This window comes from Carassius auratus, chromosome 21 (genome assembly GCF_003368295.1).
Source record: "Carassius auratus strain Wakin chromosome 21, ASM336829v1, whole genome shotgun sequence".
In the NCBI taxonomy this organism is placed as follows: domain Eukaryota; kingdom Metazoa; phylum Chordata; class Actinopteri; order Cypriniformes; family Cyprinidae; genus Carassius; species Carassius auratus.
Window position 1 is genome coordinate 5,433,905 of NC_039263.1, and position 19,515 is coordinate 5,453,419.

General features: G+C 35.6%; 1 protein-coding gene across 3 annotated transcripts in view; it reads left to right on the top strand.

Annotated features, from left to right (window-relative positions):
• Nucleotides 1-19,515, top strand: part of LOC113038308 (rho GTPase-activating protein 26-like) — a 99,534-nt gene that overhangs the window by 69,739 nt on the left and 10,280 nt on the right. For 2 of the 3 annotated variants that reach the window (XM_026195627.1, XM_026195629.1), the window contains exons 15-20: nucleotides 222-306; nucleotides 1,542-1,600; nucleotides 4,138-4,243; nucleotides 5,820-5,979; nucleotides 9,083-9,233; nucleotides 10,995-11,154. In XM_026195627.1, the coding sequence (XP_026051412.1) occupies nucleotides 222-306; nucleotides 1,542-1,600; nucleotides 4,138-4,243; nucleotides 5,820-5,979; nucleotides 9,083-9,233; nucleotides 10,995-11,154 (721 nt within the window). The remainder of the gene's footprint in view (nucleotides 1-221; nucleotides 307-1,541; nucleotides 1,601-4,137; nucleotides 4,244-5,819; nucleotides 5,980-9,082; nucleotides 9,234-10,994; nucleotides 11,155-19,515) is intronic. The other variant, XM_026195628.1, reaches the window with a different exon arrangement.

A 19,515-nucleotide genomic window follows, 5' to 3' on the forward strand; every position in this document is an offset into this window, starting at 1 on the left:
TCACCAGTATTTAACTGCCTGCCTCAGAGTCATTATGATGTACTCTGACAGTTTTGCTTTAGGAAATGTTTTGCGATTCTGATGCTGATTGGCTGTTGCCAGCGCACATATGCATAGTTTGCTTGCACATACTGGCACTGTGCTGAGTGGGTAATTCCTAAGGTTCAACAGAGGTCACCTGCAAACTAAATCTGCTGTCTAACCATCATACCCTCATCTAGACCCCAAAACCTGTGCAGATGTGGAGCTGGACAGCACAGAATGGGAGATCAAGACCATCACCAGTGCAATAAAGCATTACCTCAGGTACCAACCTGCCCCTTCACACATGACCACATGACAACAGCCAGGCTATAGTACACAGAGAGTGTGTTAGCTGTCTTAATTTAACTGGCTCCTGCTGTCTCAAAAGTTAGCCTGACCGCTAAGGCATCAGTCCTACAATTGCGTATACTCAGGGCTGTTCACTTAAGTATGCCATGCAAAACACTCTGGCAACTACATAGTGTAAGAACCCAGAAAATAAACACTTGCATACTGAACAACCGAGTCCCCTTGTGCAAATGAGTCTAGTCACAATTGTAGGACAGACATTAATTGTGGCTTGTAAGCTGTCATCTGTCTGTTCTCTCTATGGTACAGCAGCTGCTTTTATTAAATATGATTTACAAGAAATATATTAAATATACTGTTTATTGCATAACTTTTTTACTATTTGCATGATCTTAACAAATGATCAAAGGTGTAAATGATAGATTTAATAAACTAGGTTAACAAGCTAGCAGTATGCTAAGCTAATAGGCTTATGCTGGGCATTTGAAGAATGAGAAATATTTAATGTCACTAAATTTTATTTACCAGTATAAGTAGTTATGAAGTTAAGACTCCATAAATTGAGTGTGTTGAGTTTCTTACCCAAGTACATTAAGTTGTCCTTAAGTACATCTTTATATGTAATTTCATTATTACTCAAGTGTTTGATATATGCTTCGAGTTCACTGTTAAATGTACTGACTTGTTGGCAGAGACTGTTTGCTCTTAGTGTAAATAGCACATCGCAAAACAAACCTATTTTCACTTAGTGTAATCGCATCTATTGCTATTTGCACTCTATCACTATTAACACTCAACACTGTGCAAATAGCTGCTGCCTGTTTTTTTTTAAATATACTTTTAAGATTTGAAGTACACTACAAGTGCACATTCAATAAAAATTAATAAGTACACTTATTTTTCATAATGGAGAGCATGGCACCCCATGTGGTGACCACCTACAACATGCTAGCTACCACTTACGTTTTTGTGGGAAAATATAGTCTAACACATAGTCTGATTCTTCATGTAATTCAACAACACTGCTAATAATAATCTACAAATTAGTATGCAGGCTAAAAATAAAACCTCTCGGAACACATACAGTATACAACTTTAAAATGTTAAAAGAAGACATCTGATCCTCATGCATCCAAATATTTTCTGGATGTCATGATTTCTTCAGTTTTCTCTCGTGGCTAATCTCTGCTCTTCTTCTGTGCTGTCAGGATGCTGCCGGCCCCTCTCATGACATACCAGTACCAGAGGAGCTTCATCAAAGCAGCCAGTGAGTGTCTGGCCTTATTTCTCCTCCTGATCTATTTTGACTATTTGAAACTATTTGACTATAGTTAGACCATTTGATAGGACACAGTGCAGAGTGGGAGTGTTCAAGCTAATAGGACGCGGTCAGAAACAGGAAACTGGGGTGTAGAGCAAAGAAAATGGATTTACAGTGTGGCGGCTTCTGTCTAAGACACCAAGGGATGTTGTTTCTTTTCCAGATCGTCTTTTGTAGCATAAAATTAGATTTTCACACTGCAAAAAACTGAGCTCAATTAGAAATTTCACAATTTAGATTTAAGCACAAACTTAATTATATTTTTTTTAGATGTGTACTGTTTGCAAAAATTATTTACGATTACGAATTCTTAAATTATTTAATAAATTATTTAAAATATTTAAACTTTTTTAACTAATTAGGTAAAAAAAAATTACAGATATAAAATACTAAAATAAATATTCTCTGAAAGCAATAATGTAATTTTGTAAATTTTGCGTTAAGGATGTTTAGATACATTTGTTCATGCAAACAAGACTGATCATGTAGATGCTCTTTTTGCATTCTATCTCATGCTATCTTCATCTGATCTCATTTTGCTTTCTACCATCATTCCTTTTTTTGTCTCTGTTTTTGTCTCTGTGTTTTTTTTTTAAGGGTGACGTTAGGCCCTTGTCCTCATATGAACTTATTTTTTGCTCCACCCCTCCCTTTCTGCCTTTCATTTTCTCTCTTTTTTTCCACCCCTCCCCTTGTTCATTCCTGTCTATGTGAGCCATTTATGTGATAGAGCAAGGTGCCATCTGGAGTTTGCCCATGAGAGAGAGAGAGAGGATAGAGAGAGAGAGAGAGAGAGAGAGAGGAGAGAGAGAGAGACGATGTGAATGCGTATGTAACTGGAGAAGAAGAGAAAATCAAAAAAGTGAAAATGTGTGAAAGGTTCAGTTTCTGTTCAACATGACCAAATACGGTCTGATTATGTGCTGTCTTTTTTAAACAGGGTTTTGCAGATCAATATTTGAACACTTTGTACTGTTATCAACAGATCGTTTTCTTAATCTATATTTTGTGTATAAGATAATAAGACAATATATTATTTTGTTGAAGATATTGTGTATACATATAAACACACACACACACACACACTTTAAAAATATGTTATACCATTAAAACATTTGTTGTGCTGTTGCAGCATTGTGTGTTTAAATTTGGGTTGTGGTGCTTCCAATGAAGTTGAGGCTACAAAAAATATAATTATGTTCACAATGAAAAAATTATTTTCCTGCTTAGCTTTTTTGTTTTTTTATGTGCTAGATGCAGGCTAAAAATAGTAATAATATATGTCAATAGGGTTAGAAAAAAATCTTACTTCAAGAGCAAATCGAGGGTATGTTTCTTGACCCATTGGCAGAAATGTTCTTCTTGTTTTAAGCAAAGAAAAAAAAGTAACATTTTTGAAAAAGAAGATAAAATATTTATATAAATATCTTTATAAATAAAGCAAAAAGTAATTCTGCTTCTTAAGTAAATGTTAAATGCTGCTGTGTTGTTAAGTTAAAATGTTAAGTTTAATCTAGATTTAAAAATGTTTGAATGTTTACTCCAGAAAACAAGAAAATATTTTGTTTTGCATTGCAATTTTTTAATTGTATTTCATTAAATTTATTTTTTTGTGTCTTGTCATGTCTAAACATCTTCATTTATACCTCTCTTTTCTCGCTGTACTCTTGTTACTGGGGATTATTAGGACATCATGGCAGCCGGATAGATCGCTCTGATATTTCAGTGACCTTTAAGAGCCCACATCTGGCGGCTTAGCTTTGCCCTTAAAGGAACACTCCACTATTTTAGAAAATTAGCTCATTTTCCAACTCACCTAGAGTTAAACAGTGGAGTTTTACCATTTTGGAATCCAGCCGATCTTTGGGTCTGGCGGTGGCACTTTAGCTTAGCATAGATCAATTAATCTGATTAGACCGTTAGCATCTTACTCAGAAATGACCAAATTGTTTCAAAATTTGTCCTATTTAAAACTCGACTCCTCTGTAATTATATCATGTACTAAGACCAACGGAAATAAAAAGTTGTGATTTTCCACGCCGATATGGCTAGGAACTATATTTTCATTCCAGCGTAATAATCAAGGAACTTGCAGGCGCAGTGATACTGTAAACTGTTGTAGCCGTCACTTACACGAGGTGGCACTGTGCTTTTACAACAAGGCAGACACAAACACATCAACACATGAGCGTCAGTTTAATTGGAATAATGTGTCTGTTTGGGTCCAGACTGTGTCAGGAAGTGACCTCACAGAATCAGGAATTGGATCTTGTCTTCTGTTTTCACAACATCTGCAATAGATGCAACATTCTGAAATGTGTCTTTTGGGCCTTAAAAACGTACACAGTGAGACCTTTCCTGCTGCGATTGCACTTGAGTCAAACACAGCAGCAAAACGCCTACAGTTCATGCAGAGCAAAAGGAAATGTGCTTTTCCTTTGCAGCCGCTTATTCTCTCACTTCCTCTTTCTCTGTCTTCCTAGAACTAGACAATCCCGAGGCGAGGGTGGCAGAGATCCACTCCATAGTGCACCGTCTCCCGGAGAAGAACCGCCAGATGCTGGAGCTTCTTATGAAACACTTGGCCAAGTAAGTTTTGGTGTTGACGGCCCCTTTTTACTGTGTTACAAATCCAGCAAAGCCAAAATCCTAAGAGGATTTCCACTGTAAAAACCACAACCCTGCTGATGGTAATAAAGGCCTTAACTTCCCCTTTGTGTTTGCCCAGCTGAAAAGCACGGATTGTTTCCCTTCATCTGTCCTTTACCCCATCTCTCGTTCCCAGCTCCATTTTCTTTTGTGCGAGTTTAATTTGACACCCTGACGGCCGAGCTCTGTGGAGCCATTCCTCAGTGACAACGGCAGATCGAGGAGTATTTTGGAGTTTTAGGAAAAACTCCAGAGTGAAAATGCTTTATGCAAAGCAGCTTGATGCAAAAGATCAAATTCATAATCCAAAAGAATTACAGGAAGTAGAAGTTTAATAACCACTTTGCATGCAGATTTAATGCCTCACTTGCTATATGCCTTCAGGACAAGTTTGGAAATTATTTTGTAGTGAGGAATGAGTAGTTTTTATATGTCAGTAGCAGTGAAATACAGTTCAAAGGGAATCGTTTAATATTGACAGTATGCTGATTAGAATAATTCATTGTTGTAAAGATTTTACCTTTAGTTCTGTTGACACTGAATTATAATTTACAGAAGGACTGTTTAGCTTGCTCATCAAATTCACAAACATTACAGCTGTTTGATATGGATTAGAGGTTAATTTGCCACAAGCTGTATAAAAATCAATTTTCATATTACCTAATGAAATAATATAAAATGAACTAATAAATGTGTAACTGCAAGAGTAGTTTAATATCTGACCAGTTCAAAACCTTAAAAAGCCACACATTTAAAGTCCACATGAAATCACTTGATGAACAGAATGATATTTCCTGTGTTGACATATTTCCTTATGAGAAAGTTGAAGTGGGGCGTATGGGGCAAATGCCTTGTCATTTCTTTAATTAGACGCTAGGCTTTAGTTTAAAATCTGTTGTTTTGACCTGTTTTTATATACTGTTAATGAAACTTTTGACGATCTTTTTTGGGGATATATCACGTTTTATGGCCCATGATATTGGAAAATTGTTTGGTGATATTTATATGCCCATAAAGTAAGATGAAATTCTAATATCTTGTAATGTAAATCAATGAGATCTTTATAACAATGCAAAACACAGAGTTGTGATATAGGTAAGGTCAGGGACAGGTTTAGTGGTTTGGGGTGATTTAAGAGGGGGTTAAGGTGAAAGGTATGGGTCAACAGTGTATTTTTAAATGTAATTATATAAATTAATTGCATATGTAATTACATGCAAGTATTTAAATATATAAGTATGATGTAAAGAAGTATGTACAATAAGTGCATTGTATTAACTGATTAATTTAAATGTAAGTACATACTGTAGTAGCTAAGGGCACCTAATACAAAGTGGAACCTAAGAATGCATAATATTTTACAGCAAATTTAACAAAGAACATTTCCATTATTTTTTGTTGATTTTATTGATTAGTTATTACAGTCCTATTTTTGTTTAAATAAAGCTAACGATACAGAAAAGCACTACACTACAATCAGAAGTAAATGACTTCATATGTCTTGCTCTCTCATCAGAGTGGCCAGTCACCACCAGCAGAATTTGATGACGGTTGCTAACCTCGGAGTAGTGTTCGGCCCCACGCTTCTGAGGCCTCAGGAAGAGACTGTGGCTGCAATCATGGACATCAAGTTCCAGAACATTGTGGTAGAAATCCTGATCGAGAACCACGAACGGGTATGTCTATGAATGACTGCTAGCTGACCAAGGGTGCACAAGCTGTGTAGCTCAGACCTAGGTGTAAATAAAGAATGTAATTCTTCTGTTAAAGGGGGCAACATGCAAATCGACTCAAGGCTGATTTCTTTAGCTAAGCCCCCCACCACATGACATAGGGTCACTTCCTCCTTGCTGAAGGGGTGAAGTGGGTGGGTTTTAGGATCAAAACTGTCACTATGTCTTGTACAATTAACCTTCCTATGTCCCATCCCCGTAAAGACACATCACACACATACGTTCCACTGTGAATGAGGTTAACCTGTAATGAATCTTTCAGCTTCAGTTCAAAAGCATGGGTGGCTATCTACAGTAGGTGGCCAACCAGAGTGTGCTTTTTACCACCACGAGCGACGCTGCAGCGTCTGTAAAGTGTATTTTTTTGCCGCTTTTGACCGCTTAGTGGTGCTTTAACCACAAGTTATCAAACATACGCATTAAAAGCACATTTTCGCAAATAGCCGTCAGCTTTGCCTCACCGATGTGTTACATTTGATGACTGCAGTCGGGAAAAATTATAGAAAAACACTATAGTTAAAATATTGATTATACACAGATGAAAATTTAGTAGGCCTACTTATAAAGTTATGTGCGTTTCTTAGAACGAATTCAAGCTGGATAAATGCCAAGCCTATGAGCCAATTTTTTTGCACGATTTCTAGTTTTTCATGTCGGGGTTTTAACCTATTATTTTTGATTTGTCACCACTTATTTTTTTCAAAAAAAATGTTATGTTGTGTGTTAGAGTAAATGGCGACAAAAATTAAGTCTCATGAACGTGTTAGAACATACATAGATGTGTATGTTTGTACAGTGGACCAATAGCCAGGGTCAGGATTTTTCGTTCAGAAACTGTCATTAGCTTGCAGATCGAAATGAAACCCCCTTAATACAACATTGTGTCGTTTTAATGGTTTTCAGAATGACTGTTTGATAACCATAACATGCAGTAAGATCCTTTGTGTAATTTTTTTTATATATTAGGCAGCATCCTATATGACTATCTCACGTTTTGAAATTAACTTTCTAAAAAAATTTAATTTATAAATTTTCTAATGATTTTAGGTTATAAATGTTATATTATAAAGTTATTTTATTTCATTATTTGATGTCCGTTTACAAAACAAAATACAATTCCAGTCAGTTTGTTAACTCTGCGCTCCACCTGGCGGTAGTTTTGTTAATGACTTTAAGATATAACAGACTTGCCCTGCGATGGTGGTAATAAGCATTTTTGTTGGCCACCTACTGAATACCATATCTCTCAACAAATACACACATTTATGTACAGTACAGCAGGGAACAAAGCGTAGACTGACTGTAACAAAAACCGATCCTACAAAATCTTTTCATTCACAAACACATAATAGGCTGCTAGCATACAGCTTTTCATAAAGACTTGTGACCACTATAAATTATTTTTCATAACGAAGTTTCCCGATAGCACGTGAAGAAAGTATAGAAGCATTTTCACAGTGCAGTGGATTGCATTGTTTTGTTAACATTGTGGTTTAGCATTTTGATTCGTATGGGACGTAGTAACCCTCGGCCCTCTCACAATATATTGCTTTACACATCTATCACTTTTGCCGCTCAGAAATATTCATACAATCATGCACCACATGTCAGAAGATCTGCGCTCACACTCTGATCTGTATATAACTGAACCACGCTCTGACCCACCTCTTCCAACCGAGTCAAGGACTGCTAAATGGAACGATCACACTAGTTAAACGAACCAGGCTTTGGGGGTTAAGATTGCCTGCTGTGAGCATATGTTTTGATCATTGTTCTGAATCTGATCCGGAGGAAGTCTTTCACAAAAATGTGATTTTCTCAGCTTTTCGTTTAAAATGTTATTCACTTGCTCTCTTACCCATATTCAAGTGTTACACATATCTTATGACAGTTTTGCAATTCAGAATTCTTTGTTATAAGCCATTATGTATTCATTCACAAACGTGAACACCTAATGTGGAAGACAAAACTGACCACAAATAATATTCAGATAAAAAGATAATGCAAGCTGCTAAAAATAACAGTTTAGCATATGTTCAATGTGTTAATACTAGGACTGCCCCCAATAGTCGACTTATCATTAGTCGACCAGAAACGGCTTTGTCGACTAAAAGTTTATTTGTCGCTTAGTCATAGAAAAAAGGCAAAGTTACAGCTGAAGCAAGGTTGAGGGCAGCTCTAGTTCATAAAATCACAAAAGTGTTTCAGCAATTTCCATTAATGAAAGTACTACAGTCCCATAAAACACTGAATAACATACTTGAAATAAAAATGATGAATAGAAATGATTTACTATATAATTATAGCAACCAGTGGTTGAAATTTGAACTGAAGTCCAAATTCTAAATGGAGAGTCTTGATGCTCACACGGGTTGCCAGATAGAGGACCTAGTTTGTTTGCTGTTTTCCATGGCTACAATACACTGTTATTTTCCCGCCAACTGGCAGCCCAGGGTGTCAAAAACTGATTGGGTAAATTTGAATAGGAACCAGAGTTACAGTATAGTAAATTTAGAGTTGAATTGCTACACAGTTTTTACTGGGCATATTTAAACATGCTATGTTGCAGGAAACATGAGAACCAATTAATTTATCAGTAGCATAATATTTAATATTAAACTGACTGTGATTCATGCTTGAATATTCATATGTGCAAATGAGATTTGAGTTGTTTGGTGAAGGGGAGGAATTGAGTGCAGAACTCTAAAGTCAGTCTGTTCGCCACACATAGCTAACTTATGACTTCAGACTTCAAATGGAGTGAATGAGTCAAAGGGACCTTTTTTCTATCTTTTGGAAACTGACACACACTGGAAGCAGATTGATAACTGTCATACAGTATTTTTGTTTGCAAAAAAGAATAGCTTTTTCAGTAAAGAAAAAATATCTATAATTGTCATTTCATGACTACACACATCTGCGGGGTCAAATCCTCCCAACATCAGTAGCAGCATTTCAGTCTGTTCTATTTTTTGTGGAGACACATCCCATCATTGTGACACTTTGACATTTTCATGCTGATTTGAATTTCCATTCGGCTCTGCAGATTTTCAAAGACATGCCAGTGTCTGGAGGAGGCCAGGCCAACTCCCAGCTCAACCTTCCCAGGCGGAGAAGTACAGACAGCAAGGCCCCGTCCTGCAGTGAGAGACCCCTCACGCTTTTCCATACCCCCTCATTTTCAGAGAAAGACAAAGGTACACAAGCAAGTTCTCTCTTTATAAAGTTACAAATAAATGTAAAATTATAATTTTGAGTAAAGATTGTGCTAAATTGATGCTTCCTTTTTGGTTAAACAACAAAATATTAAAACAAACAATATAAATATATCTATATAAATATATCTATCTATATCTATCTATCTATCTATCTATCTATCTATATCTATCTATCTATATCTATATATATATATATATATATATATATATATATATATATATATATATATATATATATATATATATATATATATATGATATAAGCAATATCAGACTTTAGATATGACTGTATATCGGTACGGTTGTAATTCGGTCATAGGTAATCACAGTGTGCCGATATACAGCCATATATCGTGTCTATGATGGTGATATTGAGTTTAAACAACAGTCAAATGGCAAGAGTATATAATACAGAATAAACAACTACGGAGTGTCTTTAAAAACTCTCTTTTGTGCAGAACTACTTCCTACGGAGCCCCGCACATGACATGCAGGAAAAAATATTAGGCTAAATAGTGTGTATAAAGGCAGCGTTATATACAGCACTGAAGTTACATAAAATATAACATGATGGGATTTTGCCCTCAGCCAAAACTGTTTGCTCTGGAACAAATAATAGATTATTAGGACCAAAGACTTCCAATGAAATTTACCCCAAATTAATTATATTTCATGTTTAACCATTATAGAGACATTAGAGCCAGCGGCAAATTCCAGAATATCTGGCCGAGGTGAGGCTGCTCTCACGGTTTAATGAGCGCTGATTGGCCGCTGACACCCTGGAGCTCACATCTCAGAAAAGCTAATTAAAAAATAGTCATTATCTTTATTAAAAAACACATATTTGAAATGTAAACAAGTACATTCTCACCTAAAATATCTCAAAACTACATTCCGTGACATGAAACCATACTATTTTTAAATAATAGAGGATTTTGTGAGAAATACAGAAAGTGGAGTGATACATGATACTAACGGTAAAGTGGTTGGAGGATCGCACTCTTATCAGCCCATTATTTATGCAATATTAAATATAAATATTTATTTCTGAGGGTACTTTCTTATAATGTCTGTTCAGTGTTTCCCTCATTTCAGACAATAATGAAAAAAAAATGTGTGATTAATTTGCAATTAAAGTATTTGGCACATCGTGCTTAATTAGATTCAACTTATATTGAATTATATATATATATATATATATATATATATATATATATATATATATTTTTTTTTTATGAAAATACTTTATATAAAGCAAAAGGAAATCCTGGTCTCTTTTTGGTGTCTACCAGCTGTTTGTTTACTTACATTGAATTACATTGCTAAACTACATTGCTTAAAGTCTTCTGAAGTAGGAAATTCAGTTCCTGGTATATAAATGTTGTGCTAAAAATAACAATGGAATTAATTATTTAAATAGTTTCAGGTTTAAAGTTGGCACACCTTTGACCAGACACGCCACCCTGTCTGCATTTACTGTAAAACATTTAGCTGTCAACATCCTCTGGAGATGCAAGGAGTGAACTAGTCCCAAGCATTAGATGCCATTCAGTTATTGTCCAAAGACAAAAATCACTAGCAGTATAACTTGAATTGTTTATTGTAAAATACAAACCCCCATTCAAAATAATGCAAACTTCTAGATCCCACCAAGCTCTGTTTCAGCCACAGGCTGGAGTAATTACATTAGCATACTATGTACTCTACACTAGGATAGCAACATTTCTGCTTTTCCATCAGCAGCAGAGAAAAGGAACAGTGTGGTTGTAAACTCCAATGCTGACTTGCCATCAGTAAATTGCAACAGCACACTCAACTGGACTCGATTCAACAACCTGCCCACTGGAGATGGAGACCAAGATGGGCTTCAGCTGTCCAAGCAGAGTCGGCCTAATTCACTGTAAGTGCACAGTACTTTCTTTAAAGCTAAAGTATGTTAAAATATTGTCTCCTATTTACTTTAAGTGTCCCATCTAGCCCAACACAACAACATTGGCCAAACCAATGCCATGAGTTTGTTCAGCCAACTGAAGGTAGAGAGAGTGTTCAGAAACTTAAAAGACTTTTCCAGATTTTCCAATAATCAGACCAAGCAGGTTCTGTTCTGTGTGAAATACCTAAACACAGTGAAACCTGAATTTTTTGGCCCTCACTTAAAAAGTCCAGATTGCACAGATTCGTATTGGGATTACTGGGTTTTGTGGGGGCAACAGTACTTGTGATTCTACCTTTAGTTAGGGATGCTTATTATGCTTGTTATAATCTATTTTTAGTTTGACCTCTCTGACCTGTAATGCACTTAAAGACGTTCTTATATAATTGACGTCTGGCACCATAGCTCACATTGTCTTAGCACATGCAATAACTGCTTTGTTGTTGGTTCAACGTTAGAGCATGTCTACTCACAGTAATAGATAAAACTTAACAGATCATGTTTAATTTCTAAAGAGAGAAAGCAAAATCCTGTTTTCTTTGATACATTACCTTCAAAGCAAACACATGCACAAATACAAACATGCTCTCTCACAAGACTTGCAATAATGATTTTCCCTGTAAACTTTCCAACTCCTACAGGCTTTTTCCACTGTTGGTTATCTAACAGGACACACGGTTTGTTGTAAACATTTCACCTTCTCTGGTGGGCCATGGGTTAATGGATTTAAAAATTTTGGGTCCATTTTGAGGTCTCTTAGCGGTGTACATGGGATGAGAATGTGGGAAGTTTTTTAATGCTGCTTCACTATAGCATAAGCACAGACATAGCAGATGTTTACTTCACTCAGAATGACAGGGACAAAAGTTTTTGGAAACCTATTCGAAATCTGAATGCTGGCAATTTTCTCAAAAATTCTACTTTGCTGACTGCACTGAGGCCAGTTTAAACTTTTCGAAAAAGTTTTATATTGTATTAGTGGTGTTTGATAAGGTGTACATTTCTGTTACTTTAGACTAAAAGCTCTAATGTTAAGAATTAATTTTTTTTTTACCCGCAACTTGTTACTTATCCTACACCGTATGTGCTACTGATACAAATGGTACCTTAAATTTATGTGGCATATTGGGGTGAGGTTTGTCATTACTTTTCAGTACAAGAGGACTTAATGTTTCTTGCAATAGGAAAAAAATAAATACAATTACACTGAAAGAGAGCTTTGAGCTATATCTTCAGAACAGAATTTGACACAATATGAGAACAATATGCTAAAATAAATGCTGCTTTATAAAGTCATCTTATTAAAGTATTTACTTATTCCCCAGTGTTCAATGTTGGGACCACTTCTTTTTACATATTATAATAATGGTTTGCCTGAATGTTAAATGTATGCAGATGATGCAAATATTTATATATCAGCAAAGACTACAAATACATATTTGAGCAGTTTTTGTATGGTTAGACCTTACATACCAAGTAAAATTATGTATGTGTGCAGTAATTTTTTTTAAATATATATATCTCAAATATTGTGACACTGGAGGCAAACTCCTCGTTCTATTATTATTATATATATAAACAAGTTTTTAACAAAAATGGTTTACTTAGCTTTATACAGTTCTCATGTTTCGAAAATAATAATAAATATGCAAGTAGTTTTACCCCAAGGTTATTTTTCAATTAATAAGGAAATAAGAGAGGGTGATTGGGCATACCAAGACCAGTGTTGGGCAGTAACGCATTACTTAGTAACACGTTACTGTAATTTCATTACTTTTTTAGTAACAAAGTAATTTAATGCTTTAAAATTTTAAAAATAGTAATTAGAGTATAGTTACAAGCCAAGGTCTCTATATGTCACATTGCTGACAGAATGCAGTGTTTTATAATCTAGATTGTAAAAAGGATGTAGCACACACACTGTCGAGTCCAGTGGCAGTGGATTAGAGACATGCACTTCTGTGAGACCCGACGCTACAGAGTGCAGCGCGGGACAAGATGGACGAGTGCTGGTGTGGGTGGGTAGACACTTGTGTGTGTGTGTACAAGGTGTGGGAAATGTGAGAAAAAAATTATTCACTGGACTCCCGCAAAATAGAAAAAAAAATATCTAAAACAAATAAATAGTTTTTCATCTGTTGAACAAAAGCAACAAGAACTAATGTAAAATAAAAACAATGGTCACACATTATATTAGGTGGCCTTAACTACTATGTAGAGGTTTGGTGGCATGAGTAGGTTTAAGAGTGGGTTTATGTGTAAGGGATGGTTCAACAGTGTAATTACAATATAAAATGTAATTACAGGAATTAGTCACCAATGTATTTACATGCAAGTATTTTTTTAAATATAAGTACAGTGTAAAAACATACATGTATGCAAAAAGTGCATTTTATTAAACTATTGATTTAAATGTAAGTATTTGAATTACTTTTTTAGAGTAACTTGCCCAACTCTGACCAAGGCACAGTAATTTTCAATGCTACCGTGTGGTAGTCGCAGACACAAACACTTGGATTATCATCGGTACTTTTATCCATTTGTCAAGAGTAAGACATAATTCAAAACGGTCAATTCTTATTTGTGTACCTTCAAATTATCAGTGAAACGTACTTTTGTAAGATAAAGAACAGAAACAAATTGCACTTGCAGTCTTGCTCTCTGTGAACCTCTTCCTGAAATTAAAAACATCTCAGTGGTATTGCCTTGTCACACATACATTAGAAATATATTTATAGAAGGCTTTAAGTGTCCAAAATGCTTAGGCTATTTGACATTAAATGCATTATATGTCACTTTGGAATGTAAATCACAGCATGTTTAAGAAGATTAAAAAACATGCAGACCCCCTGGCTTTGGGTCATGGACCTCTGCCTTAGCAAGAACAAGGACACGAGAACCAAACCTTTGCTTCTAAATTATATTTGATCTGTTTTCATTTATGTGAAATAGAATAACGATTTTGTTTGTTGTTTGCTTTTTTTCCCTGTTTGCTTTAAAATAGGCAAAATCTACTGTTTGGAGATCTTAATCATGCACATAGTTTTTAGTTTTAGCTTTTGTTTCAGGGTCAGAAGGGCAGGTTGTTTTATCAGAGACTGAACAACGTTTTGATACAATCTGCATTTCATTTTCACTACCTTACATTGGCGACAGTCTTTGCTTGCTTTGAGGTTTTATTATGTGAACGGAAATTATGAAATCCAGCACAGCCTTCAGATTCTCTCAATTTCCTGCCAACATATTTACTCTTCATTTAAACTGCTGTTGCCCATGATTCCGTCCTCTGCCTTTTCCCAATCTCACCCTCCCAGTATGTTTCACATAAACAAATCATGTTGTGTAAAACGTTGAAGGTTTCCTGTGAAATACACTCACAACGATACCAAGATAATTACGAAAAAATCAAGTCTCTAGTGATTCTGGCCTTCTGGTATTTTTGTGGAATACTGTCATAGAAATATTTCCCTCTCTGTACATCATTAGTCATTAATCAGCCTCAGGGCAAGTCAAGACATGCTCTGCTCTAACTCGGCTGAAGTAGCAGGTAGTCTTGCAGTGTTGCCATGTCTGTTTATTATAAGCAACTTCGGCATTTTTATTTTTCTTCCCAATAAAGTCACTCATATGAGCAGTTACAATTTGCATTTTTATTCTCATTTCCAGAATGGAGATTTATAATTATGTGTATTTCACCTTTCTCCTTTTTAGGGCCCTATTTTAACGATCTGCACACTGCGCAGGTGCACTCCAAATCCAAATGTCCAAATCCACTTTTGCTATTTTAACGATGGATAAACGGTTGGTGTGCCCGGGCGCATGGTCTAAACGGGTTGTCCCTATTCTCTTAATGAGTAATGGGTATTTTTTGGCCGTAACGTGCAATAAACCAATCAGACTCTCATCTTCCATTCCCTTTAAGAGCCAGTTACACTCATGCCATGACGGATTTGCTATTTACACGGCGGAATTTGGCAAGTGCAAAGACAGAACGCGTCTCCGAGATGAAACGGAGATAACCTAATTCTGATACATGAGATGACTATCCATTATGACATATAGGCACATACACACACATATACATATATATATATATATATATATAATTAGCCTACAAAAATTATTATGCATGTCTAATAATAATGCATATGCATTGCAATCCTTTATTTGTTTATATTTGGCATGTTTTGTGTGCAGCTGTGCATCCCTGTGTTTAATAAACAGCTTGTACGCACGTTGTGGACACGCCTGTACTAACACACTCTTTAAATAACAAACAAAAGTCATTGCACCAGTCTTTAGACCAGGTTTGAGTTTGTCTATGGCACAGTCTATTTTCAGCTCCTTAAAATAGCAATGCGCCAGCAATGCATCTGAGCACGCCTCTTTTTTAGACCAGCACGCCCATGGGCGCGCAAATGAATGCAAATGCATTTTCTAATTAAATCACGTGGCGCTGGACGGGAAAATGTGAATGCCGTCGGACTGAAACTAGCAAACACACTTGCGCGGCACCTTGTGTAGCATTGTGTCGGGTGTATTATAGGACCCTTAATGTTTCCTGCAGGTTTATGTTTATGAAATTAATCCAGTTCCTGAAATGGATCTGTTCTTGATCTATATTTTGATGAGTCAAGTTTCTTATTTTAGGCTTGTTGTGTCCGCCCATGTTGCTTGGCTTTCTGGCATTTGCCAACACTTCTCTCTCTTTCTCTCTCTCTTTATTTTTCTCTCTCTTTCTCTCTCTGTTTGTCAGTTAACATCCCACTCTTTTTGTAAACCATGCAAATAAAAGAGCAAGCAGCCAAACTCCAGGATTTCCCAGTTTTGAATGTTGCAGAAATGCACAGAAGACCATGTAACAGAGAACAGAGTATCAAATGTGAATGCATAATTAATAAACATGTAAAATTTAGATTTTATCGATCTAATATGTGAATTCTGGGTATTCAGTTAATCAATGCTAATATAGATGTATCTCAAAAAATTTGAATATCATGGAAAAGTTCTTTATTTTTTGTAATTTAATTAAGAAAAAAAAAAATTCTTATATTCTAAATTCATTGCACACAAACTGAAATATTTCAAGATTCTATTGTTTTAATTCTGTTGGTTACGACTTACAGCTTAGGAAAATGTATAATTCAGTATCTCAAAAAATGTAAATCTTTCTCAAAGATCAATCAAAAAAAGATTTACAAAACAGAAATATTCAAGATCTCCAAAGCAGGTTTAATAATGAACTCAATATTGCGTTATTGAAACCCAGGTTCCAAAATACCCCATAGATTCTCTGTGAGGTTCAGGTCAGGTGAGTTGGCTGGCCAATCAAGCACAGTAATAATCGTGGTCATCAAACCAATGGAAATGGTTTTGGCACTTTGGGATGCAACAATACCATTTATTCAGAACCAATCCAGGTAACACTTTAGAATAAGGTTCCATTAGTTAATGTTAGTTAATGTATTAATTAACATGAACAAACAATGAATAATACATTTATTACTGTATTTATTCATCTTCGTTAATGTTAGTTAATGAAAATACAGTTATTCATTGTTAGTCCATAGTAATTCACAGTGCATTAACTAATGTTAACAAGCACAACTTTTGATTTCAATAATGCATTAGTAAATGTTGAAATTAACATGAACTAAGACTTATAAATGCTGTAGAAGGATTGTTCTTGCTTAGTTCATGTTAACGAACGTAGTTAACTAACATTAACTAATGGAACCTTATTCTAAAGTGTTACCCCAATCCAATACTGAAAATTCTGAGTAACTGACGATACTGATCCAATCCGATACCAGCTTTTTTTAATTCAATGTAAAATTTCCATACTTCTTTGTGTTGAATTTATCGTCACTCTTTTGTGTGTTAAACAAAATCTGCTACATATAAACAACTTATTTGAATGAAAATTAACAAATGAAAAAATATATAAATCACAGTCTATGTCAAAAATACTATTATAAACTAGGTTACTGGATAGTTCAGCAGCAAATTTGATCAAATCTAGTGAAATATTTTATTTACAAATAAAAGTGAATATGTCTAAAATGAAAAACAAGTATGTACATTTATATAGAAATCTAAAAAGATGTTTCATTTAAATTATAGAACAGTAATAAAAGCAGCAACATGTGTTAGATAGGACAGAATGGCACAGAGCGCTTATGCACATTCCGTGCACAGAATGACGAGCTTGAAACAACACAGAGTCACAGTGCACAGGCTGCGCAGCCCTCCAAGTCCACATAGAAAAGTTAGTAAAACACACATGCTGCTCTGCTCATGTTCATCTTCATCTCTCTCTTCACAACAGTTCAGTCTGTGTACTGTTTGAATAAATGAATTACTCCGGGATATTGGTTTATTTTGACTCAGAGGGAGTGTTAGCCATGTTAAAAAAAGTGAATAACTTAAGTAATTTGTGGATTAATGCTTACTGGAAACGCGAAATGTTTCAAACGATTCACTCCGATTTGGTGAACTGGTTCAACCGGTTCACTAAGAAGAACCAATTAAATTGAATGATTAATTCGCGAACCGGACATCACTAGTACAAAGGCAAGAGATATTGATACGTAGTGTATTAAATGTGTGTGTTCATTTATTGAGCCTTTTCTTTAAACAGTTTTAAAACTCATTTACTGTGAGCTCTTGAAGAGAGTTTCATGGTTTTGACTGTAGTAACCGAACGCAATACGCAGTTTGATGAATGAATGGAGGATGACAGACAGCCGCAGTGGAAGCCGCAGTGGAATGAAGAGTTTAGGTGAACTTGAATTTAATGACTTAAATATTAATCTGCACCTCACATTGAAGTATGGAACAGCTTCAGAACACTTGAAATATAGTGCACAAAAATGTTTGGTGCTTTATAATGTTTTTGTGGGGCTCAACAATAGTATATGCACAATATCGGATTTGGATCATTCTCGTCTGACCGATACCGATCTGAAGAAAATGCCAGTATCGAATCCAATACAGATCCTGAGTATCGGATCGATGCATCCCTAGTTAAAGTCCTGCTGCAAAATGAAATCAACATCTCCATAAAGTTTGTCAGCAGATGGAAGCATAAAGTGCACCAAAATCTCCTGGTAGATGGCTGCATTGACTTTGGACATGATAAAACACAAAGGACCAACACCAGCAGATGTTACAGCTCCCCAAATCATCACTGACTTCAGAAACTTCACACTGGACTTTGCATTCTGTGCCTCTCCAGTCTTCCTCCAGACTCCACACCTTGATTTCCAAATGAAATGCTAAATTTACTTTCATCTGAAAATGGACTTTGGACTACTGAGCTCAGTCCAGTTGTTTTTCTCCTTACCCCAGGTGAGATGCTTCTGACGTTGTTCTGGTTCAGGAGTGCCTTGGTTCTAGGAATGTGACATAGCTCTTTTCCTGAAGACATCTGAGTGTGGTAACTCTTGATGAACTGACTCTGGCTTCAGTCCACTCCTTGTAAAGCTCTCCCAAGTTCTTGAATCTGCTTTTTCTGACAATCTTCCCAAGGCGGTGGTCATCCCTGTTGATTGTGCACCTTCCTTTCCACTCAACTTTCTATGAATATATTTTGATACAGCACTCTGTGAACTGCCAGCCCTTCCAGCATTGAGCTTCTGTGGTTTACCCTCCTTTTATGGAGGGTGTTGATGAGCGTCTTCTGGACCAGGGGTTCCCAAACTTTTCCATTCCACGACCACCTTGACAAGTGTAATCTATTTCACGACCCATCAAAATATTTGAGTGCGAAAAACAAAACAAAACGGTTGACTACTTTAAGCCTAATCTTACTAAAAAGTTTGATGACAGAAATCAAGTATTTAAGAAAAATAACCTGAAAAATTTCACTACTAATATTTAAGTTTTAATTTTTGTTTACAGCCATTAAAATATGAAATGTCCATAAAAACGTGAAACCGGCTCACTCCAGTGAACTGTAATCTGCGCTGCTGTGTTTTGTTGCAGAAAATGCATTCATGATCCTTCCGTGTATGTCGGCGAGAACGGAGCACAATCCAACTCTTTTTTTTTTTTTCTTTTTTTTTTTGAAAAGCATACAAAGCAAAGCAGAACTATCTAAAACAGTTTGGAGATTAAAATAATTTTGAAATAGATATAAAAAATAATAATAAACAGACGTGTCTTGTTTTAAATAAACAAAAACATACATTTTGTTATGTGGAAATTTTTAAATCTTGTATAGTGTTACATTTAATGCCGTGTTTGTGCCCTGCTCACCCTGTACACATGAAATGCTTTTTTACAAACCGTTTCCTGAATGAAAAAAGTGCAGAATTCAAACGGACG